The following is a 26,019-nucleotide window of genomic DNA, read 5'->3' as shown; positions in this document are numbered from 1 at the left end:
TGAAGTGTTTACTGAGACCTAAATGAAGTTCTATTGGTATTTCATTGATCTAGGGTTTTCCAAGTCAAGGAGATGGCTGCAGAACCAAAGCAAATGAGAAATGCGGGGGCTGGTTGAACGAATTGGTGCAACGTAAGGCCGTATCTCAATAACTGTTCAACACATCTGCACTTCTACAGCCTCAAGAAATTGTGTCAAATGCAACTGGCATATTTTGTTCTACCCTTACTTCAAGTATCTTTCCAGGAGCATCTAGAGCATAAGAAGGCATTTTGCATAAAGAATCTAGTCAATCTAAGGGAGCAAAAAAAAATGTACTTTTCCTATGTGTAACTGAAGGAGTTTGTTTTCCAACCTTATTCAGCTACAAGAGAAGGAGGGATGACCAGGAGCCCATGGGAGCTAGTGGCTATTTACACAGAGGTGACTGAATTAACTGAAAATCTTTTAGGAAGAAAAATACAGTAGATTTTGTTGCCCTTGCCTGCCATAATATAGCACTACAGAAATAATTGATTGAGCACATTTTCTGCTAGGTAGTAGGTGGCAAAAGAAACAACATCCATCTGTTTTTCATTTGGATAGAGACTGGAATACAAGAAATATGGCCTTACGGAGCAATTGGAGACTGGAGAATAAAGCCATGGCTTACAAGCAAATGGCCACTGTACTCCAGAGTTCAGTGATGGGCTGGGAGGATAAAGGAACTCCCAATGTGGATTTAAGGAAGTCTCTGTCCCTAGGCTGATGTGAGAGAGCCCTATGGGACATAGGTCAGTGGAGTTCTGCATTGACATTAAGCATGACAAGCCAATGACTCAGAGAAGAAACCTTTCTGGTGAACTTAGAATGAAGTTTTCCTCTTGGTCTCCTTAACTAGACGGTAGCTCCATGCCGGTGTCTCCAATGAGGTGTTGGTTGCTGTCCGTCACCTCTGTGGTGCTGAAATTTGGATGATGTCTATCAGGCGACCAAAGGGCTGCTGCTGCGTGTCGCATTTCAATGAGGACAACGGCAGGTTCATCCTCTTAGCAGTGCTAATTGTGGCATATCTGACCGCTGGAGCTACTATTTTCTCAGCCATTGAGAGCCCATCTGAAGCAGAAGCTCAGCATCGTTGGAACTGGACCCTTCAGAACTTCAGCCAGATCTTCAACATTAGCCTCCCTGAGCTAAGGGCCTTCTTACGAAGTTATGAAGCAGCCATGGCAGCAGGTATCAGGGCTGATGCCTTACGGCCAAGATGGGATTTCACAGGGGCTTTCTATTTTGTAGGCACAGTAGTGTCAACAATAGGTAAGTTTTTCTCTTTCCTTCCTACACACAGAGCCTACATCATACCATCTACTTTAGCTAATGCATAGTCTCAATACTGATGTTCAACAAGTCTTTCCATCCATCTAGATAGGAACACATGTGTGAAGAATTTTGGGAGCCAATGACAGTAGCACAATGGGGTTGAATGCTTTTCAAGCTGATGTCCTTCAATGAACGATGCAGTACACATTGTTTTAAAATGCTACATCTCTCTCTCTCTCTCTCTCTGTATCTCTGATTCTCTTTATTTCTTTCTCTCTTGCTATCTCTCTCTCTCATCTTTTTCTTTCCCCATCTACTTTCTGTCCCTCATCTGTGCCTCTTGACTTAGTTCCCTGTGCCTTCTGTTTTGTTGTTCTCTGTGGTTCTTTCCATGTCTCTCTGCCTCTGTTCTCTTTTCTCTCTCTTTCTTTTCCTTATTTCCCCATCTATTCTTCTTAAGTGAGATTTGCTAAATATCTTAACTAAGGATGCACATCAGATACCCAATATAAGACTGTGCAGGACAGGAATAATGTTAATGTGAATTTACAAAAGAAAGACAGTAAATTCAATATATGTTTATATGTAAGGATGAAATTGGTTTGCACTTAAAGCAGTCTATAAGAATATAAAACTTCTAATGGTTAAGGTGTACATACCATTCTTTTAATAACAGCCATATGAGATAAGAATATTGCATGAAATCCTGAGATCCTGTTTTGGGGTGTTACATGTGAAAAATGCTCTTAATGAAAGCAACACAGTAAGCAGGCATGGAAGAGCTGAAATGATTCAATGGGGCGCAGTAGCATTTGGAAAGAACATATATATGCTGTTTTGCTAGCATCACTTTTTTCCCAGGGGGAAAAGAAAACCACGGATTGAGTAACAGGCATGTTACTCAAAAATTCAAAAATCCAAACAAAAATAAGCAGCTGCTACGCTTTGATGAAGTAAGTTGGCTAAGGTTCTGAAGTGTGGCATGTTGTTTTTCTTTCTAGAAAGCTTTCTTAAGTTGCTATAGCAACTGGAGTTTGGAAAGTGGTTTGAAAGTAAGGGTGCCTCAGAGGGGGGCGGAAGCTGGTGTTCCCCTACTCTGAGCAACTGATGCAGTTTAGATCCAGGGAGACTAGGGAGGGGCATAAATGCTAAATTTCCTGCATGTTCCAACTTTCATATATGGGATATGGTGTGTGTGTGTGTAGATAGATAGATAGACAGACAGACAGACAGACATCATATATATATATATATGGTAATAACTGCTGTAGCACAGTGGTTAAGTGGTTCAGCTGCGAATCAGCACTCTACTGGTTCAAATCCCACTACTGCCATGAGTACAGTAGGTGACCTTGGGTAAATCACTCCTCTCAGCCCCAGCTATATTGTGGGAATAATAATAACATTAACTTGTTCACCACTCTGGGTGAGGCACTAATCTGTCTAGAAGAGCGGCATATAAGTGTAGTTATTGTTATTGTTGTTATATCCCTGTCAGTTCAACAGCCTAGTTCTTACTGAAGTGCTAAATTCATGGCTGAGTGGTACAGTTTAGATTGCAAGAGGTTTACATGATATAATTCTCTACTCACAAAAGAGAGATTCCTACATATTGGGAGATTATTCTGATCAGCATGACATTTTATCTAACACTGCTTCAGCATGAATCAGAATGTTAAATACTTATTTCCAAGCAAGACAAATAACCCATGCAACACAGGTGAGATTCAGACAGATTTCTTGTGTCCTTGCAGCGTTGGTTAGTTTTTCCTGTAGGGGAAAGATTTCCAACATCAATGGCACACAAAATGTGCACATAAAACATGTGGTCCATTCCATAGCATAATTCATAATTCAGTGGCAGAAGTTAAATCTAACTCAGGATCTCATACTTGTCCAGCTTTTCTCCAGGATTTACCCTGGAATTTACTTATATAACAGGAACTATGCTGGGCTAAATGAAAAAAAGAACCACCTGTAGGCTTTTGTATAGCTAAAGATATTCTATTCATGGGCACTAAGGGTTAGCTGTTGGATGGCCCTTTGATGACTGGTGGCTACTGTCTGGGGAGAAGTTGGTACAAAATCATTCAGCAGAGTTGGAATGTGGTAATTGAAAAAAACACAATTCTGTGGTGGGGAGTGCTGATGTTTTAATAGGGTATGTGCCTTGTTTGGGTGGAAATCGATACTTTCTTAAAGACTGGTGGTGTCTGTGCTGATACCTGCCTGTATCCCAATGCATAACATATATTACTAAAAAACAAAGCCTCTCTAGGGCCATCACTACTCACATCTCATATGGAAGTCAGCTTTCTATAACAGCTAGGCCCCCACTGCTCTGAAATTTCCTTTTGCTCTGGGAAGCAAGTAGCATTTCAACCTGATAGAAATTGTCATCTAACTGCACATTGCACTAGAGTTAGGCCAGGTCACATTTGCAGGCAAATGAGGTGGCAGCGTGTTGCAGTGCTGGAATGAACTTTATCCTTTCAGGCTGCAGGCAGAGGACTGTGTAGGACCCCCATTTGGAACCCTACATTAAACAAACACTCACTGCAAATAGAAAATGAGCACAGATAAGGGGGTATAACTTTTCTCCCTGCTATGCATGTTTCCTGTTTGCTACGAGGTGTTCTGTTTCTGTTTTTTTTTTTAATTTGGATGAGCATTCACAACTGGCATCTGCCACCTGTAATCTGACATGGCCCAGACCTACCTACCACCTCAGGTCTCTGCCACCTCATTCTCCTGTGTGTACCAATCAGGCCTTAGTCTGCACTTCTTTGCTTCTGATAATTTAACTTTAGTGGTTGCTCAGCAGTAATTGCATAACTGCTTAGAGATGAACATAGCATAAAATCATAAGAATTGACATACTGGGTCATACCGATGATCCATCCAGCTGAGCATTCTGTCTGCTGACGGTAGCCAGCCGGCTGCCTCGGGGAGGTTCACAAGGAGGCCAGGATGGCAATCTTTTTCCTTTGTTGTTATTTCCCAGCAGTTACCTTTCGGTAACGCCAACGCATATTTAGGGCAGGATGAGTGTGTGCCTCATTGTCTCCAGTGAGACTAAAGGATGCAATTACGAAACATTTCTTTGTAACCCTTTGTACAACAACCAAAGGTTTGAGAGAAATACTTCCTAATTGCATCCTTTTGTCCCATTGAAGACTGTGAGAGGCATGCTGATCCTGACCCAAATAATGTATGCTGCTGTTGAATGTCACTTTAAACTTCTGTTCAACATTAGAAGCTTACTGAATGCAAATTCTTTCATAGCTCTTCGTTTCACTGATATCTTTCTGAGTAACCTGGACATTGGGCTGTTTACAAGTATAACAAATACGTATTAAAATACAAGTCTGGAAGTGTCAATTGGTTTGATCAACCATCATTCTAAAGCTTTAGTTGGTTAATGAGGCTGTGGGCAATTTTAATCCAGAGGACCAAGAGTAAAAGACACACTTGTTTATTTTTGAGATTGCTTTTATTTTGGTATCTGTAATGGCGGGGAGACCCTGCCATTCTTCTACTCAGTACCTTTTCTTTATCAGATTGCAAGCTATCTCACACTTTCCTCAATATTTCAGAAAAGCTCTTATGCTGAAGTTGTAGCAATATGCATGTTTATTTACATTAAATTGATTAATTATTTTATTAACCAATTAACACTCAGCTGGTTAATTAATAGAAAATCTTTAATCAACATCAACACAAATAATGAATAAAATTTCTTTGGTTTTTAGTGGCATCTAATGTGACTTAAGTGACATGCTGCCTGATGTGTTTACTCAGAAGCAAGTCCTACAGAGTTCAATGGGTCTGAGTTCAGGACTGCAGCCTTTGACTTCCAAGCTAGATTTATCCACTTAAAAACATGGAACTGTATTCTATGCAATTGCAGCAGAAGTTCCTGGCAGGTGTGGATCCGCCCTACCTTCCCCCAGCAATTCCTGGCAGGTGTGGATCCACCCTACCTTCCCCCAGCAGCATCCCATGTGGAATGTGAGGAATTGAGAGACCTACTTGGATTAAAATACAGGTAAAATACACGGCTGCAATGAGAAGGTAGTGGTTGAATTCATCTCTCCTGTGCCAGTAGAGTCTTTTCTGCCACTGGAAGAGCAAGATTTGGGTCCTGTAACACCTTAAAGACCAGCAATGTTTTCCAGAGTGTACGCTTTCAAGAGGGAAACTTTCTTCTTCAGGAAACAAAAAAAATCTGATGGTCAGATGGTACCTGATGAAAGGAGCCTCACTCTTGAAAGCTTAAACTCTAGAAAATCTCATTGGTCTTTAAGGAGCTACTAGACTCAAATCTTCCTCTTCTTCTGCAGACCAACATGGCTACCCACCTGAAACTTTTCTGCCAATGGAAGACTTCTTATTAGGGTTGCCAGGTCCCTTTATCCTCCCGGTGGAAGGAGGAGGACCTGGCACTCACCTTTTTCTCCTCTTTACTCTCATGCACCCCTTGCATATTGTAATGATGTCACTTCTGGGAGTGACATCATTGCACAGGCCCCACCCACTGGAGGCCCAAATCATCATATCAGGAATACTCCCAGGAGGTCTGTTCCTCCACCTTTGCCCACTGCCAGCCAGGTGAGTGGTGGGGGGGGCGGAGGTTGGGGATCCCCTGCCCCCACTTGGATTTCTAGCAGCCCTACTTCTTATGGTGACAAAAGAGGCCTTGAATCCTAACCCTTTGCCTTCACTCAGCTGTAGTATGGCTTTCCTTCTAATCCAACTGAAGACAGAAAAGTGTTTTCTAGGGCCACCTTGAAGATCAAAGTACCAGTAAATGTTCTGGCTCACTTGAAAATGAATGCTCCCATTACTTTGCAATGCTTAAATCATGCCAGTTATTGTGCAGAAGCACAGTACATGTCCCTGCCCAAAGGCTTGGGATCTAGGGATAAGGTGAAAAACCGAAAGGCAGACACTGTATTTTTACAATTAGTAGTAGGGTTGCAAACTGTCCTGGAGAAAAATGTCCTGTGCCTTTAATAGAGATTTAATGTGTGGAAATGGCAGAGGTAAATAACATCACCTGGTAAATAACACCCCATTAAACCTTTATTAAAGGGACTGGGTGTTTTTCTCCAGGCTAGTTGGTAACATTAATAAGTAGTAGTGATAAAGGTATACTGAGGCTAGGCTGTTTTAGTCAAAGAGGTGGCTCCTGGGAAATGCTTGAATCGGAAGCGGCTATTCCATGCAAAAGCTAGACTCCACAAAAGATATACGCACAAACAAAAAACACTGGTGCCTACAGCTGGAGATGCTGTAGGTTATTTTTGGTGCAACACTTCCTGTTGCCAAAGAAAAGAACAAGAGTCCAGTAGCACCTATAAGACTAACAAAATTTGTGGTAGGGTATGAGTTTTCATGAGTCAAAAAAGCTCATATCCTACCACAAATGTTGTTAGCCTTATAGTTACTACTGGACTCTTGCTCTTTTCTACTGCTACAGACAGACTAACACAGCTACTCATCTTGATCTATCTGTTGCCAAAGAGGCAAGCTGCCTTTCAGTTTTCAAAATGCCTTGTTTCTTTAGCAGAAGTGAAAAGGAAAACTCAATTTCTGTTCATTTTTTCCCTCCTATAATGTTGACATGTGACTTTGGGTCCTGACCAGAGATATCTGCAGGATAGAAGAAAGCCAATGCAGATTTGATTAAATCAAAGAGATATGAGGGTGGACCCTTATACCTAAGAGAACTCTCAGGGTAGTCTTGAGCCAGCTATTCGTTCTCAGCAGAAACTCCTCCTTATATTGGGAAGATAAAATGGGGTCTCACATGAAGAGCACCCCACGTTCTTTGGACAAATATAGCAAGCAAGTAAATAGATACAGTGTATAAGTGTGTAAGAAAATGCTGAAGGGGACCAAAGATTTATAAAATTATGCAGAAAAATGGGAGAGGAGCTAATTAAGGGTTGCTATCTCCCAGCTCAACCACTTTTCAAAAGTGTCCCTTTAATTTTGACAAATCACGCAAGAATGGTTTATCAGTATTCACTAGGCTACAAAGGGTGGTGAGGTTGGTGTTTGTTAGGACCTCAAGACTGGCAAAGGGTTCATAGTCTCCACTTCACACTGCATGGGGCACCCAAGAAAGCCTGAGGCAGCAAGAAGATATTTTTCAGTTTGCATGTCCCTCGTCTTCCAGGTTGAGTGGGCCTGTGGAGGGCACCTTGCCTGAGGGCTCCCCATCATCAGCTGGCACTGACCCTGTCAAAATCAGCCACAACATTTCACTTATGCATATCCTTTTTCAAAAATGTGTATCCCGCTTCTTTCCCCAATGGGGATGCAAAGCACTCTGCAGCATTATTCTCCCCTCCTCCACTTGATCCTCACAATAACAGCCCTGTGAGGTAGGTTATGCAGAGAGTAAGTCTTGGGCCCAAGGCCACTCATGGCACAGAGGGGATTAAAACCCGGCTCTCCCACAGCCCAATCGGATACTCCTACTGCTACACCATAACAGCTCTCCTTTGTTTGACAACTTAGTAGTTGCTGATCTAGAGCTGCCTGAGTGAACTGATACCTTGAAAAATAACATGCCTGAGTTGAGAAGAAACTGTTTGAAAGTTTTATTTTTGATCTGGGGCAGCCCATCCACACACACACACACACACACACACACACACACACAAGGGGATACACAATTTAAAAGTGATTAGCATGGTTGTTTGAACCAGTCCACAGTACCTTTCCAAGGTACAAAAGTGGGCCTGTGAATGAGATCTGCAAGTTGCTGTCCATTTGCTAGGTATTTGTATTCTAAGCACAAACACAATTTGTATGCTGTTACATGTATAACTTAAGTCTCTGCAATCATTCACTTCAAGCAACTGACAGTTAGCTCCCTAGGAGATCCATGGAAAATATACCTGAATAATATCATTTAAATCTCCCATACAGCCAATAATATTAGCAGAATACAAGAAAGGCTCCGAATAAAGCTTTCTTATAGACAGATAATTTTTTAATGGCATGGTTCTCTCCAAATCTGATTTTGAATGGCACAAAGAAACAAAATGAACTTAATTGAAGCATCTTCCCCAAATATCAGTGCTGTTTGTAGTTTTAAAAAGGATAATGCCAACATATGCACTGATAAAACCCAAAGGCCCTTAATACTGTCAAACACTGCGCTCCTTCAATACGTCACGGAGCATGCCTAAATGAGTTTCATCCAGTTTTTCATTCTGGAAGCCATCTGAACAGAACAGCAGTTTTGACGGGTGGGGTGGAGGAGAGAGATTAGAAAATAGCACTACTTGAGAAAAAGTCACAAGTTGTGAAGACAGAACAGTGGCCACTGAGTATACTTTCATTCCCATTTTTAATATTGTTTCATGCTCCCTCCTTCCCTGACTGGTGAATGAATAAAAATACAAAAAGTGCTTTACTGAAGAAAACCAAGTTTCTATCAAGTTCAGCATTTTGTTTCCAGCACTGGACAGCAACATTTTTCTCAGCATTCACAAAGAGGGCACAATGATAATGGCTCTCCTTTCTTCTTTGTCCCTATTACCAGGTATTCAGAGGCACACCTCTTCTATACATACAAGCTCCATAAAGCTCTCATGGCCTTGAGTACCTCTTTTTAAAAGCTTGGCTAAGCTAATGGGCTTTCTTTTGTCAGCCCTAAATTTAATGATCCCAAATCCTACTGTTAAGAGAGAGGGGTAAACATCCCCCCCACCCCCCCGCTGTCCCATGGTATAATTTGATAAACCTCTTGTCATGCCCTCCTCCTCCGTCCCCTGCATCTTCCACAAATGCTTGAGCTTTTCCTTGAGGTGAAAGTGCTCCCAACCAATCCTTCAAAGGAAAATGAAAAATATTCTGGGCTGCTGAGGAAGGACCAGAGGCAGCCCATTTTCAGGATCAGGTCTTCTGTGAGATGAGAGTACTGGAACCAGAAGGCCACATTTGCCAGGTCACTGACAGGATCTGCTTATTTACACAGGCAAGTGGTTATTGAAGGATGTAGTTTTCGGGATCTCCAGAACTTTGGCAACTGTGGGAAGTCTCAGTTTCAATCAGAACCATGGCATGTGTGCATGGGGGGGGGGAGGTCACTGCTTCTCCCTGCCCCCCCCCCCATATCTCTAATATACAGAGTCTAGTCTGTGTCTCAGGGACGGGGTCTATGATCAACACTTCTGTGAATGTGTGTGTTTAAATGCTAAATACAGTGGAAGGGCAGAAATCAGGATCAGGGCTGTGATAATGGAGAAAGATTTTTAAAACTTGATTTATATTCTGCCTTTCTTCCCAATGGGTGCCCAATGTTGCTTACATCATTCTCCTCTCCTCCATTTTATTCTCAACAACAACCTTATAACAACAACAACAACAACATTCTATTTATATACTGCCCTTCAGGACAACTTAATGCCCACTCAGAGCAGTTTACAAAGTATGCCATTATTATCCCAACAACAAAACACCCTGTGAGGTGGGTGGGGCTGAGAGAGCTCCAGAGAGCTGTGACTAGCCCAAGGTCACCCAGCTGGCTTCAAGTGGAGGAGTGGGGAATCAAACCCAGCTCTCCAGATTACAGTCCTGCGCTCTTAACCACTACACCAAACTGGATCTTATAAGGTAGGTTAGTATGAGAGTGTGTGATTGATCCAATATCACCCAGCAATTTTCCATGGCAAAGGGGGATTTGAACCTGGGCCTCCCAGATCCTTTTCTGACACTCTAATCATGACTCTTCTGTTCCTAGATCTATTATCTGCCCCATGAAAGACAATATGCAAGAACCTCTTTTGTACCTGCATAATATTGTTCATTTTCCTCTGCAGGGTAAAAAGCAGCTTGGGGAGGGGGATGTCTGCGATTGGCAATAGGGCATAGGGGGGAATCTGAAACTCCCCCTTCCCTCCTGCATGCCACAGTCCTGATCCAAATCTTTCCTCATCCTTGACAGCTGCTTTTAGTGTTTAAGAAAAAGAAGGAGATCTAATTATGGATCTCTCTCAGTCATTTCTAGCTTGGTATCATGTCCAGTTCTTATAATTTTTTTCTGTTCATTGGAAAACATCTCAGTCGAGCAGAAGGGAAGCAGGCAGGAACAGTGCTAGTTCTCCCATCATTCCCCCCAAACTAATGTGCCTTCCTACCCAGCAGCAACATTCACACTTCTCCACTCAAATGCAAGCTGCATGATTCTTTTCTTCTGCCCCATCCAGACAGATGGGATGTGACGTCAATTCTAGTGTCGTGGCTTAGCCCCCTCACCATCAAGGGCCATGAATTGAGTGCTTTCAGCAATCAAGCTATACAAATGTCTAAAAAGAAGGTTGTTTTAGTAGCCGAAGAGCACAGGCTTGTGACTATTCTTAAGAATCCCGCCAGATTTTTCATCTAACAATATTATTATCAAACTCAGATCATGTCTCAAAGTTGCAAGATCATGTTTTGACAATTCTGTGGGGGGAAAGAGTAGTTATTTGCTCTACATGGGAGCTTCTGGAAGTGTTTTTATCAGTCAAGCAGTTAATAACTGAGAAACAAAAGAAAATGATGACTATGGCTGTGTTAATATTGCAATGTTTTTTAACACTGAATAATGTATTAGTGCTTTCAAACTAGACACATTTGTACAAGCCGGCAGTCTGGTGTCAGCAGCTAGAAGGTCACCGAGGCAGGGAACATCATGCCTGAACACAAGCAGGCATTAGGGGTCCACATGGAGGGGTATCTGCCAAGGCTCACAGCCAGGCAAAGGACCACCACCAACTGGAACCACTTTGACAATCTGTTCCCACCAGGAACAGCAGGTCTTGGGACCTCTGGGACAATCTACTATTTCATACTGAGAGGGGAGTCAAGCAGGACTCTTTCATATTCCTTTCAGCCTTGTCACCCAGGACCAAAGACAGGGAAGAATTAGTCTTCACATCCATTGCCTGAAAGTTGTGCGGCTGTGCTGGGGGAGGGGGAGTTGCAGTGTGTTTAGTTGTGGGCAACTGTACAGCTCCCCAAATCCTAAGAACATAAAAAGAGCCCGGCTGGCTCAGACCAGTGGTCCATCTAGTCCAGTGTCCCATTTCACACAGAGGCCAGTCAGTTACTATGGAGGCCAACAACAGGGCACAGAGGCACCTTCCCTGATATTTCTTTCTGCACTGGTATTCAGAGGTTAACTGCCTCTAAATGTCCCTTTGTAGGAGCCATGCTGATTTTCCCTCAGCAAGCTTTGTTCCTCTATGTGCCTAATAATTCTTTCTACTGGTTTGTCTGGGACAGATGTAAGGGTAACTGGCCCATAATTTCCAGGTTCTCCTCTTTTATTCTAAAAATTGGTGTAACGTTTGCTGCTCTCCAGTCTTCTGGTAGTGGCTGATTTTAGTGACACGTTACATATACAAGTTAGTAGATCAACAATTTCACATTTGAGTTCCCTGAGAACTCTTGGGTGTCAGCCATCAGGACCTGGAAACTTACTGGCTTTTATTTGCCCCAGTAGGTCTAGAACTTCATCTCTCATCACCTCAGCTTGACTCAGTTCCTGAGTCCTGAAAATAGTTGCTCTGACCAGGGTACATGCCCTGTACTTTCCACAGTGAACACAAATGCAAAGAATTCATTGAGCTTCTCTGCCATCTCCCCATCTTCCTTTAGCTGTCCTTTTATTCCTTGGTCATCCAAAGGCCCAACTGCCTCTCTGGCCAGTTTCCTGTTCTGATTATACTTAAAAGAATGCTGATTGTTTAGCAATCTATTCCTCACATCCTCTTTTTGCTTGCCTAATTACCAACTTACACTTCTTTTACCAGACCCTGTATTCCGTTCCATCCACTTCATTGGGGCAGACCTTCCATTTTTTAAAATAAGCACTTTTGCCATTCATGGCTTCCTTAACTTGAGTTGTTAACTGCTCAGACATCCTTTTTTGATTTGGCAGTACTTTCCTAAGCTGGAAAATGCATTCTATCTGGGCTTCCATTGGTGTGATTTTAAATAGCTTCCAAGCATCCTCTAGGGATTTGATTCTCCTGAATCTCCCTTTCAGCTTCCTTCTAACGAGTCCTCTCATTTTTGAAAACTTCCCTCTTTTGAAATCAAATGTTCCTGTTTTGGACTTTAGGGGTATCTTTCCATCTCCATGAATGCTGGACATAATAGCATGGCAGTGGCTGTTCCCACTTGGATCAACTGCATCTACATCTGGCACCAGGTCTCAAACCCCCCCCCCCTCTACCAATCAGAACCAAGTCTGGGTGGTTCTGTGACCAGCTATTCCAGTGCACAGCCATTTATGATGTCTAGAATCCTCAGTTCTATAGTATGATTCGAGCACATGTTTACTCAGTCAATGTGGGGGGGGGGGGGGGAGCTGAAGTAATCTGGAAGCACAACTTTATCTGCTTTCATATAAACTTTATTGTGTTCGCTCACATCCTTAGCAATTGAGAAGAGCCTTATAGGTTTGATCAGGCAGACACCCCCACTTTTAAGTAACCTCCAGGGCCTAGTATTTCCACCCATATTGCTTCTGTTGGGGAGTTAATTTCCCTAATGTTTTCTAGCTTATTTGACTCTTTCCCTTTCTATCCAAAGCAACACCTCCCCCAACCTTTCCTCCCTACCCTCCCTATAGCGCTTATACCCAGGGATAACTGTACCCCATTGATTTTCCCCATTCCTCCATGTTTCTGAGACACCCACAATTATATAAATTGTCATTTAACACTAAGCACTCCTGATCCCCCTCTTTGGCTCAGAGGCTTCTAGTATTGGCATATAGACACCTAAAATACATTTCCCTCTCGAACCAACTCTGCCTCCCTCTGTCCTTTTGTCTCCACACATGGCCTTTCTTTGTCATCCCACTCTCACTCCCAAGTTCTGTTGTGCTTCTACCAATATTTTTAAATATTTATTACTTATGTAATTTATAGTCCAGCTTTCTTTGTACTTTTCAAGACAGCACTTCAGAGTGTGTGCAGCATCTCTACAAGACTTTAAAGAGTTCTGGTCCCTTCACAGATCAGGAACCTAGCTCAGTTAGAGCACCCTGCGAGGAAGCTCAGGATTATTATTATCATGATAAAGGTGTCATGGGAAATAGTTATCTCTCTCTCTTTTGATACCAGAACTCAGAATCACCCACTGAAAATGATAGCTGGTTCAGGGAAGATTTGTTTGTCTTGCTGATTTTTTGCAATTTATTTTGCCAGGCTTGGAACAGGATTCAGCCAAAGCTTTATGTATTGTTTCTTTTTCTGCTTCAAAGGCAAGAGGAACGACAGAGAAATCATTCTGAAGGCTCTTTGGGAGGGTTAGCAGCAGCCTTGACCATATTTGTATATAGAACAGCTACTTGAGAAACCTAGTAAGTCCCATTTTAGATACACTTTGAAACGTCCCAGTGAAAACTACATCTTACTGAATCCCATTATGGCTACTTCCACACAGGACAATTCCCTGTTGTGCACGAATTGCCACTGTGAAATGCAGAAGCATTCGCAGTGGCAACAGATTATCTACACAAGGGGACGCTCACAGTGCAATTCTAAGAAGAGTTACTCCAGTCTAAGCCCATTGAACTCAATGGGCTTAGGCTTGAGTAACTCCACTTAGGACTGCACTGTCAGTGTTGCCCTCCTTATCTCCTCACATCTGCCAGTTCCCCAGTGGAGGGCTTCGTGCTATTTAAAAATTTTAAAAAATGTAGTCTCTAGTTTGCCATAGTGTTTTTAATGCTGTATAATATAGCATTCTGTAAACTACACAAATAGGTCTTGTTTTTAAAACTCAAGTAATAGGGCTGTGCTATATGAAATGGCCCAGAGAAATGCCTTCATAAGAGACAAGGGCCATAAAGTATTCTACAGGATACTGTCTGTTGATATAAATATATTCCTACTGGGTAGTTTCTGCGTCATTAAAGATGTCCTGTTTAATTACTTATGCTTCGTTTCAGCAATGTTTTATCTCTGGGTTTGAATTTATGTTGGTTTTCAAATTGTTGCAATCCATACACTATTGTTTTTTTCACTGAATGTCCTAGCTATTGACTTGCACTGTGTAATCCACCTTGGGTCTCAGTGAGAAAGCTGGACAAGGAAGGAAGGAAGGAAGGAAGGAAGGAAGGAAGGAAGGAAGGAAGGAAGGAAGGAAGGAAGGAAGGAAGGAAGGAAGGAAGGAAGGAAATCAGTAAAAAGCCCACCAAAGACAAAGAGGGGAATGGCAGACACAAGGGGACAGTGAGGGGTAATAGCACTAGAGTGGGCAGAAGAAGTCAGAAAATCCACGCCTTCCCTTCCACATCGGGACCAAACTTTTTTTAGAGTGATCTTCCTTGAAAGGTTATACCAAAGCAAGATGGGGGGGGGATGCTGTGAGGCTGGAAAAAAACAGATGGGGAATGATTGCATGACAGTGTCAAACAAAAAACACTGTTCTGGGGCAAGTCAAACTAAACTGCCCACTGTAGTAGATATACCACAGCATGTCCACCCATGCCTCCTTCCCTGCTACACCCGTGTGTGTGTAAAAGAGAGAGAGACAGAGACACACACAGAGAAAGACCACGTGTGCGTATCTATTATATATCTTCTCTTCTTAAAAGCTTTTCCATTTATGCTGATTGCATATGATATACAGGATGGCAGTGTCTCAGAATGGGTTTGGGTTTTCTTTTTATACTTCCACTGACTGACAGCTGCACCATGGAGTGTAATTGACCCTGGTAAGTAAAACAAGTTTATACTCTTTCCAAGTTCCCAGCAGGAATGCTCCTAATTTATTGATCTGTGAATATTCAGGCAGGTGCAACCCTGCTTAGGGGCAGGGCTTTATTCTTTATATTATTGAGTTCAACAAACAAGCAAAATCTTCCATCTGTCACAAGCTTTGGATCTTGAGCAAGCCGGGTTCTGTATTTTTACAAGGAGAGAATGAATCATCTTTCTAGGCCTCATTTTAAAAGTACAGCTTGGAAATGCGAGTGGTGGTGACTAGTGCCTCAGACCTTAAGAGCAGTGGCCTTGGCTGGACATCCATTGGCTAGGGTGAAGACTCCCATCTAGAGATGGCCACAAACAGCAATACAAACCAAAAAAAGCCACGAACGTCCCAATCCGCTATTTGTGAGCAAGCTGTTCGTGAGGCGCCATTCCCGGCAAACATGTGTTTGTTCCAAGCCCTATTCGTGGCATTTGTCAGCCCTTCATAAAGCCAGACAGTCTGGCACCTTACAATCAATTCCCCTGACAACATAGGCATGGACTGTCTGAACTCTGTCTGAACTGTCTTTCCTTCTGGCTTGTAACCCCTCAAAGTAGCTTCCAGCTAATAGTCCAGTTTTTGCCACTGTGAAGAGAAAGTGACATTAAAGGGACAGACCCATGGATCATACCTTTCCCAGGGTGCAATCTCTCTGAAACTTGGGGGGTCTTCAGAGGACAGTGAGGACTATGTCCCATGCAGCTTTGGTGGGTATTGGACATTGGGATGGTCAGTTTGTAACCCCTCAAAGTAGCTTCCAGCAGACAGTCCAGTTTTTGCCACTGTGAAGAGAAAGTGACATTAAAGGGGGAGACCCATGGATCATGCCCTTCCCAGGGTGCAATCTCTCTGAAACTTGGGGGGGGGGTCTTCAGAGGACAATGAGGACTACGTCCCTTGCAACTTTGGTGGGTATTGGATATTAGGACGGTCAGTTTGTAACTCCTCAAAGTAGCTTCCAGCAGACAGTCCAGTTTTTACCACTGTGAAGAGAAAGTGACATTAAAGGGGGAGATCCATGTGTCATGCCTTTCCCAGGGTGCAATCTCTCTGAAACTTGGGGGGTCTTCAGAGGACAGTGAGGACTATGTCCCTTGCAGCTTTGGTGGGTATTGGACATTGGGATGGTCAGTTTGTAACCCCTCAAAGTAGCTTCCAGCAGACAGTCCAATTTTTGCCACTGTGAAGAGAAAGTGACATTAAAGGGGGAGACCCATGGATCATGCCCTTCCCAGGGTGCAATCTCTCTGAAACTTGGGGGGTCTTCAGACATGCACATGCTTAGCAGCACTGTTTTCTCAGCTACCTGACATGTGGTGCAAAGCCATGTCCCCCTACTCTTTCAGTTGCTTTTTCCTATTCTCCTTCTAACTCCTTCCCTGTGCAGATGACCAAAATGTAGGCAAAATGGAGGGGGAGGAATGGAATTTGTGGGTGAGAGGAACTAGATCCTGCCCCTCACACCCCTTTTCTGTTCCTTTCAGCATTTTTCTTCTGACTCATCTGATTGCATTGGATCCTGGCCAGGGGGAATTATATCAAACAATGGCATGGAGTGAAGTAGGGAGGAGAGAAAAGGGTTATCTCCCCTACTCACTCATTAGAGTTGTGCTTCAAAAGAGATCCCTCCCCTGTTTTACACCAACTGCCTCATGTACATCAAGAGCCCCCTGTCTCTTGATGTAGGCCTGTCTCTTTCTCCCCACTTTATCCTACAAGCAAAGCCACAACCTAACAGACTGTGGACATCGCCTCAAAGAATGCACTATCTCTCACAAACACAAGACCCCTGCTTATACAGAATTAGAAAACCTTCCAAAAATCAGTGAGATGGTCCAATAATTGCCAAGAAGGTGGAGACACGAGAGACAGAATTACCAATCAGAACAGCCTTGTTTGGTGGGAAGGTGAACTAACTGTTCTGTTTGGATGATGTCCCTGTCAGGCATGTATCTCCTGAGTCAGTTCTTGCTGCCACAGATGCTGAGAAATTAAAACCACCAGAGAGCAAGGCATCAAAATCACTGTCAGATCAGAAGGCTTCCAACTGCTCACAAATGTCAGAAATAATTCTGTTCTGATTCAGGTCATATAGTTCTATATTTACAAATGAGGATTGTTCAGATTGGACCTTGATCAGTAGCTGCCTGACAGCATGTCCATAGTAGAAGAGACACTGCAGAGTGTTCTGTCATAGAAATCAATGAGATAGCTTGGGTAGGAAAGAGAAATTAGTGCAGTAAATCAAGAATGTGCATTAGGAAATGCTTGTATATTTTGACATTTGGGAGGAGGAAAATCACTACAATTATCCAGTCTCATTTGATGATGTTCTTCTTCTGAAAACCTGGGTCAATTGAAAACCTTGTTTCCATCCATAACCGAGCTGAAGTTGTCAGAACGGCAGGTGTGAAATGTGTCAACTGCCCATTGGAAAAGCAATTGGCCCACAAAAAAATTCTGGCCCATTTACAGTGGGTGTGTCTGTACCATCCTATTTGTTTGTTTATGTTATTTCCAGTCCACCTTTTTCACTGATATTCAAGGCAGATTACATAGTGTCAGTCAATATAATCAACGGCTGGGACATTCAATAAATAATGCAATAGAGGATGGATTGCAGAGGTTTTGAAACCAAGCAGAAATTAGGGCTGTGCAATCGGGCTTTCTTATCTGGTGGCATATATAGCCAGATTTATGCTGATTTAGGAGGGGGAGTAGAGAGGAATGAGGCAGGGAGGGGGAGTGAGTGGCCAAGAGGTGCAAGAGCTCTCCTTGTCTGGACAATGAGGATTCTGGGATAAGAAAGAGCCTTTTTCAAACTGCCTGCAAGAAGTTTAAAAAGCAGGCTTGGCTCCGAGCAGACTCCATTTTGTGTGGATCTGATACTGTGAGGAGACTGTGGCTGCTGGCTGCTCTGGCAGACTCTGTTCTCTTTGCCTTGGATTACTGGATTTACCTGCCTGCCCTGCTGCTTGGTCTTGCTGCTGCATTGCTGCCTACCTGAGGAGGGTCACCTGACTTCACCTGAGTTTTGAGTTCCTTCTCTCCCCTGTTTTTTGCATGGGGAGTGACTGGCCTTGAGTTGGGGAGGGGTTAGGTAAAGGGGGGAAAGGGCCAGATTTCCAAGCTTTAAGCTTAGTAATTAACTGCTTTTAATTAATTGAAGTTTGGGGGTGCTTTGCTTTACTGTGTTAACTTGTTAAGAGATGGTTCTGTTCTGGGGGTTGCTTTTTCCCTAGTTATCTTAAATCTCCCTGTTGGTGTTGCTGATTATTTTTCAGAGTTTTCCATTCTGATTTTGAAGGGGGGGGAGGTTTGGATTGCTGGCTTTTCTTGGAAGGGGGATTGCTTTTTCAGCACAAGAGGTATTTGGTTCTGAAGTCACACTGCTGTTGTTGGCTAGTGGAGTTTTGGAGTGCTGTCTGGTGGGGTTGTTCTAGTTGTTGCATTTGGTAAACTTTTCAAAAGATTTTTAAAGTAGGTGAGGTCTTCTTTAAAAAAAAAAATTTCGATTTAGGGGCAAATAGAGTTTTCCCTTTAAAAGGCTTGTGTAGGCATGAGAAGGGTTCAGTTATATTCTTTTCAAATGGATAAATAAGTCCCTCATAGTAAAAATTTAACTAGGCTGCTGTTCACTCTTGCCCTGGGCTTCTCGCCATATGTTCCCCAAAGAGCCCTTCATTCGGTAGATCAATATCTGCCAGTGGTCCACAGCCCCAGGGAGGTTCATCTTGCCTCGACCAGGGCCAAGGTCTTTTCAGCCCTGGCACCAACCTGGTAGAACTCCCTGTCTGTAGAGACTCGGGCATTATATAAATCAAATGTTGTTGTTGTTATTCCACAACGTGGGGGCCACCACAAAGAATGCATGTGTATAGGCAGTTGTTGGTTTTGCCCATTTGCAGGGTGGTATCTCCAGAAGACATTTCTGATGAGCAAAGGGGCTGTGGCAGAGTTTAGGGAGACAGAGGGTCCTGCAGATATGAGAGACCAAGTCTCATGTGATAGCAAATTCCTTGACTGAAGCCTGGTAACTGTTGGGACAAGTATATGCATTGGATTATCTGGTCCCACATCATTCCTTTAAAGAATAGAATGGCCCATTATTAAGGGCTAGGTTAAGAGAGCACTCAATTGGTGCAAAACTCCATATTTGTTAGGGATTTCAGTGGGGAAAGCTAGGTTAGTCTGTTTGCAGCAAAACCATCAGAGCATCTTGTGGTGCCTTAAAAGCAAAGCCATTTATCGTAGCAGACCAGAGCCCACCCACATCTGCATGGATAGGCATGAGAGCAGTCAGAAAAAGAGGAAAAAATAATTGTTGTGTTGCTAGTTTTTACAAATATAAGCCAGAGGTTAAGCATTACAAGAGAGCTGTAAGAGTGTCACAGAGTTAAGCAGTCAATACAGAATCCAATCAAATCTATGCAGTATAGATGTGACCTGTTCCTGGTTTAACAGCCTCTGAAGATGAATAGGCATAGCAAAATCAACAGTGTAAATAAAACACCCAAAGACGAGAACTACTAAATCCTTCCCTCTTGTCTCTTTCCCTTTCTGTGCTTCTTTTGCTGTAAGCATTTTTCTTCTGGGCTGTTCATAGGACTAGGGTGGTCAGGGATTAGCCTCTCTCATCCACACATTAAATTTTCTATATAAATAGATCCCACTTCCTGCTTTGTGTGTGAACAGGAAGATACATGAATGAATGCACATGAATCGGCCTCTCACATCCACTTTGGCCCTTAGGCATGGCTCTGGCTAAAATAATTATAACATTCTGTCACCAGACACTCCAAATTCTGCACCCAGAAAAATTGGATCCTTCAGCTTCTATAAATTATGCAAATTGAGCATATTTGTATAATTGTTCCCATTTGGTATAATTTAGTGTGCATTTTTTTCTACTTTGCATAATGTATTTATTTTTATTAATCACTAGGAGTGGCAAAAAGCTGTTAGGAAGGACCCCAGCTCCTAGAAATCTATCTCATCCCCCTTTCTGGTTTCTGAAGCTGCAACAGTTGTTAACCCACATACTTTCACATGTAACCATAAGGGCTAGAAACTTGTTTTTTAAAAATCCTAGATTCTCTAGGTGCTGGATTCTGTGCCCTCAAACAGTCACAGGCTTGTTTTATTTATTATTTAATTTGAAAATGTATACATTTCACCTATAAATGTTTCTACATTTCCCCCTATTTTTCCGCCTTTCCCCTAAGAATGCTGTAACTCAAGCAATAACCTAAGAGCTATCTTAAAACAATAAAATTCCAATCTGCAATATTAATAAGCCAGCATTTGATATTAATTAGTGCTAAAAACTCAAGATTTCACTGGGTGCCTACAAGTAGAGACCACCTGGTAGATTTGCCTAGCCCTGGAGCGGAGACTTACAGTCCAGATGTCACTACAAAAAAAGGCCTCCTTCCAGTAGCCATCAATATAACGTCTGAAGGTGGGGAGGCACCTGGAGGACGTGCATCATCATCAATACACATGTGTACCTCAGTTGATTATCTTAATGGATTGACAGGTTCATATAAGAGAAGGTGCTCCTTAGGTTAATTTGTCTGTGGCTGGCTGAGGCATTGGACCTGCTTCTGTGGGGCTTGTTCCTGCACCGTTCCAGTAACCTTTGGATCTGTGCTCCTGTTTTTGACCTCTTTATTCTGAAGAATACATAAACCTAATAGTCTGCAGAGCTGTGGATGGAGCGTGTGTGACCTGTGTAGCCATCATAGGAAGGGGGCAGAGCTAACCTTCATATTTACCTCCCCGCTTTTTCAGCCTTTGACAAGATTTTTTCCCCTTTCCCTACTGAGACGTACTGTAGCATTACAATGCAGTTCAGTAAGGGAAGAGCTAAGGAAAAGGAAGGAGGGGTTTCTGGGTTGTGAAGGGTCCCAATAAAATCCCATGTGTTTGAACTTTTCTACTGAAACTACAGGAAAGGGGGGGGAGCAAGTGTTGAGGTAGCAGCAGCAGGTTTCTCAAGAATGGGAGTCTGTGGACATCATCCTCATCATCCTTGCATGCTGCTTGCTGCTGCCACTGTGGGGAGCACATTTCTGCACCCCTAAGTGGGTGTAGCTTAGGCGGTGGGTGGGAATCCCCAGGAGCTTTAGGAGGAGGTTTAGATGCAGAAATGACATTGTGCAATGTGTGACATTACCTCCAGACAAAAACCCAGATGTGATGTATTTACCATGTAGTTTCTGGGGATGGCCAGAGCATCACTCAACATACTTACATCACATCTGAGTTTTCACATGTTGCATGACATGTGACATCACATGTCATGCAACATTATTTCAGCCTCTAGACCTTTCTCCTGTAGATCTGGAGAGTGAGGATTGGAGGGCAGGCCCATCAGCAGGAACCCTCCCTCCCGACGTGGGCACTTGGCTGGCAGCCTTCATGTTGCCCCAGTTAGCATGCCAGAGGTCCACAGCCCAGTTAGATATTGGGCTGGTGTGTTATTTTTGAGTAGTAGGCAGCAACTGGTCCTTCAAAGAGTGGGTGCAAAGTGCCACATGTGAGCTCTTTTACTTCAACAGCATTACTTTTAAATACGACTTTAGTTCACATGTGGCGCACTTCAAGCATGTGAGAGAAATTGCTGCTGCTGTGTTTGATTTTTAAAATTCTGACTAGTCCAGAGGTTTTTAAAAAATCAGAAAGCTGAGCTGTTTAACTGGCTGGCAAATTTGCAGTGGATCAGGGCTGCTCATTTGCTTTTTGAAGAGCAACTAGATATGGTTGTTAATATTACATAGGCATGTATGTAGAGCACACGCAGTGCAGTGATTAGACTAGGGTTGTTTCCACATGTCCCTGCACAGTGCTAAACTTATGCAATGAAGGCATCTTACTGGTGGGATTTCTGACGTCATCGCGCCATGAAAATAGGGTTGTGGTGCAATGACGTTAGAAATTGCACCAGGAAGACACCCTCGTTCATTTTTAAAAAACATATACTGCTCCCTCATTCATGATCTAGTCTGCCTTGATTTTCCAACCTGGTTATTGGGAAGTCCCTTGTCATTACTTTGTAAGGAGGAATCAAATGCTGTGTACTCTCTTATCAAAAAAAACAGTACAGCCTGTCTTACAAAATTACCATGGAATATTCTCCAAAATTGCAAGGAGCAAGCATGCTCTCAGATGACACAAATGAGTGCTTTTATAGGAATCGGATCCAGACCAATGAGCAGTAGCCAATCCAAAATGTAATGCCATTTGCTAATTATCAATACTTGTTTCTTGGCATGCTGGTGGCAAAGCTTAGTGTTGTTTGACAAAAGGGCCAGTCTGCCAGATGCTATTAGTCATGGCTAATTTTGAAGCGAAATCAAAACAAGAAGCAGTTTACATCTGAGGACAAATTTGGCTGCTCCACTGAATATGGCCTCGGTCCAGTTCCGAGTTGTGTTCAACTAGGTCACCCACAGCAACTCATGGCTCTGGATGGAAAGATGCAGTCCCATCTGCATCAAAAGGCACATCAAGACAGTTTAATGGGATCTAGATTAACAGTGCTATCGGATCTCCAGAGCACACCAAAGTTTCGTGCACAGAGATCTCCCTAGATTGGCATGACTAGCAGGACCAGAGATCATGATCTTGTTTGTGGAGCCCTTTATCTTCAAAGAGCTACCCCAACATGTTGTTGCACATTGGATTTTGCCAATGCAATGTGCAATCCAATCAGACGCATGTTTGCTTAAAAGCAAGTCTTGCTGAATTAACACAGTGAATGTACGTAAATGCTTTAGTCAGACCCAGCCCACAATTATCTTCTTGGACTGGCAGAAGCTCTCTGGGGTCTTTGGAGGGGAGGTGTTTCCCAGTATCTTTTAACTGAAGGTGCCAGGGACTGAACCTACACCATATGTGTGCAAAGCATGTATACTGCATCTGAGCTATAGAACCTCCCATAATCCAAGGGTGCCTACTCTCAAGTAAAACTGCAGGAGACTGCAGGTTTAGAAACGCTACTCAGCCACAAGTGTCTGCCTGATAGCCTAAGGAAAATAGGATCTCAATCAGTCTACAACATTCTCTGATGGCAAGCTAGGGCACTGCAGTCAGCTTTACTTCAGAGAAATAAAAAAAAATGTAGTGCAGAATCTCAGGTAGGATGTGTAAAGTCACTGGGTTAATTTCCTAGTCAGGAACTGCTATTACTCAGTTTTAAAGATTTCCTATCACTGCTTTTCAGTTGCAGATCCAACAAACAGTGATCATATAATCCAGACAACAAACAGCAACCACTCCATGGCCATAGAATGAGCTGCATTAAATTTCAGAGATGCTTTAACTCATATCTTGCTGTAAGTTTTTCAACAGAAGATCTTCCACTGAAATGACCACAAGCATGCCTTAAGTCAATGCAAACAAAGCAAGAATCTTCACATTTGTCTTTGTGCATCATCAAATCTGGATAGCATCTTTCCAGTTTTAATACTAAGAAGACGTTACATTCAATGAGCCTTTGTATTCTAGGCCAGACACCCTACTCCTACTCAACAGTTTAACAACAGAGCTATGCTTCCCAACACTGTAATTGCCTTGTGCTGCAAATACAGGGGCAGGTGGAAACACTGACGGGGGAATCGGCAGAGGGAGGGGAAGTTTTATCCTCTCCCCAAAGTTCTTCCTGGTAGCCTCTCCCCCTTGCTGGTTTTTTCCTGTGGCAGGCACCATCCACAAATAAGCTCAGTGGTTTGGAAGGGAGGAGCTGTGGGGGAAGAAGTGGCAGGCATGAGAAGAGTTAAGCATCCCATAGGTGCATTGATTCTCCCCTGCAAATGCTTTCTCTGACTCCACAAGTTTCTGAAATGTGCATTTGCTAAAGAATTTGTATCTTTTGCCCTCTACACTGTTAATGTGCAATCCCTCACTTCCCTGAGCAAGGGAAAGGGGAAGTGCTTGCCTAGGTTGTTTCCCTCTGAAGGACAGAGTACTAGAATCTCCTTGGGGTTAGGTCGTACCATATTTGCTTTATATTTACAACTATAAAAACAGAGTGCATGTGGAGACAAATAGGCACACCTAAAACTCAGCATATCTGCTATCCTGCATCAGATCCAGGCAACGTATGGATTTACATAAATTATATCAAGATAGTTTTTTTCCAACCCACAAGGATATATCAATGAATACCACACAGAAGAATATTTATCTAATCATAAATCCCTTTGCAGCAATGCACACATGAGCAGCAGCATCGATATGCATGCGCACCTAAGTGATGTAGAAGGGGAAAGATAAAAATGAGCTGGAGGGATCGAAAATTGTGTCATGCTGTCCATGCTCCAGTTATGGAATTAATTTTAGTAATTCTTCAGTTAACTGGAACTAAGAAGCAGTGAAAGGTAGTACAGGGTAAAATTCCAGAATTGGATTGGAATGAAGAATTGGAATGAAAAAAAACCCTTCTTTGGAATTAGAATGAAGGATTGGAATGAAGAAACCTTACTTATCTCTTGCTAAAGGCATAGCTTAAGGGTTGGCTTGAAATTAGGCAACCTAATTTCCCATTTCCCAGCTTAAATCTGCAAAATGCCAACGGAAGTGTATTTATGTGTTGAACAGACACCCTCTTTTCTCCCAGTAATGCAGCATAACTGCCCTGTTCAGGGTTCCCATCCCCAGCACCATTTTAAATCTGTAAACTCATAGCTTCGGCTTATACACGATGCGCACCAGAAGTTGGAAGAAGCAGCAGTGGTGGAGCCCTCTGCCCTGGACATGCAGTCAGTTGCCCTCTGGCAAACTTCTTGCACCAATCAGTGCAATGGAGAGCATATTTTAAAAAGCCTGGAAGTGCTGTACACACAGCTGCAGGACTATTAAGAGTTAATTCCTCACAGACACAGAGAGCTTTAAGTGACAGGCTACTCCAAGACATCTGATTGGGTAGCATGAGCTGGTAAGAGAAGGGTCTGTTTTCAGCCCTAGCGGAGAGAGAGATTGAGTGTAAAGAGTTGGGGGATGGAGTCCTAATGGAGAGCAGTTTTAACACTGGCAGAAGAACTGGAGAAAGTTGTCAAGGATCTTTGGGAAGTAGGTGCAGACTTCCAAATGGGCCATAGAAAGGGGATAGATCTTCTAAGGAGAGAAAATTTTCCCTACTCAGGGACTGTTTGACTGGGTAGGGAAAATCTTCTCTCCTTAGAAGATCTATCTGGAGAATGAAGAGATCCCAGGTCAGGTGTGGTTGGAAACTGCCTGTGGAGACCTTCAGATTCAGTTAACGACTCAAGGAAAGCACTGGTGTGTGAAGAGAAGGGGACTGGGGTACTAGAAAGTGGGTACCAGAATTCCTAGATGCCTCTGGTGCCATTTCTGTTGTTTAAGGATGAGGGAATGTCATACAAAGCATACAGCCTTGTAAGATTCAGCACCTGCCAGTCTTCTGGCTGATATAGAACAAGTGATGAGAAGTGATGGATTACAGGGCTAGAAAACGATGAAGAAGAATTATGGGGAATGGTTTGTGTTGTTACAAAAATGCTAAAATGGAATGATAGCTTTATCAGGAGCTTGCTTTTTTTCAGAAAAGTCTTCTTGGTCAGAGTCAAATAGTAAAACTCAACCAGGTATATGAAGGTGGATGGAACTGAAACGTGGAAATCAAGAACATTTCTTTTGTTATAATGCATCTTAATTTTATAGAGTAATAGATCTCAACAGGTCTCAAGTGTTTCCTTGCTAGGTTGTCCAGCTACAAAGTTCCTGCATCTTGAATAGTGGTATAGAAGGCTTTTGGGCAAGTGCAGCTTGGCATGTTGAGGTGATAAATGCTGTACCAGGATGTGTACATCCCCATTGTTCAGAAACACTAGCAACCCCTCAGCACAGATATTTCCAAGGTAGACCAGAATTGAGGGCACCTATACCCAAATCAATTCCTCCCAAATCCACACCTGCAATGTG

The 26,019-nt window shown here is 42.9% G+C and overlaps 1 protein-coding gene across 1 annotated transcript in view; it reads left to right on the top strand.

Moving 5' to 3' along the window:
* Positions 1 to 953: 953 nt before the first annotated feature.
* The window catches only part of KCNK12 (potassium two pore domain channel subfamily K member 12), a 46,056-nt gene continuing 20,990 nt past the window's right edge, over positions 954 to 26,019 (top strand). The window contains exon 1 of the mRNA XM_055000527.1: positions 954 to 1,296. Coding sequence (XP_054856502.1) covers positions 954 to 1,296 — 343 coding nt within the window. The remainder of the gene's footprint in view (positions 1,297 to 26,019) is intronic.

The sequence above is a fragment of the Eublepharis macularius genome, chromosome 1 (assembly GCF_028583425.1).
Source record: "Eublepharis macularius isolate TG4126 chromosome 1, MPM_Emac_v1.0, whole genome shotgun sequence".
Taxonomy (NCBI): domain Eukaryota; kingdom Metazoa; phylum Chordata; class Lepidosauria; order Squamata; family Eublepharidae; genus Eublepharis; species Eublepharis macularius.
The sequence above is the reverse complement of the archived record's forward strand: the minus strand, read 5'-3'. Positions and strand labels throughout refer to the sequence as shown.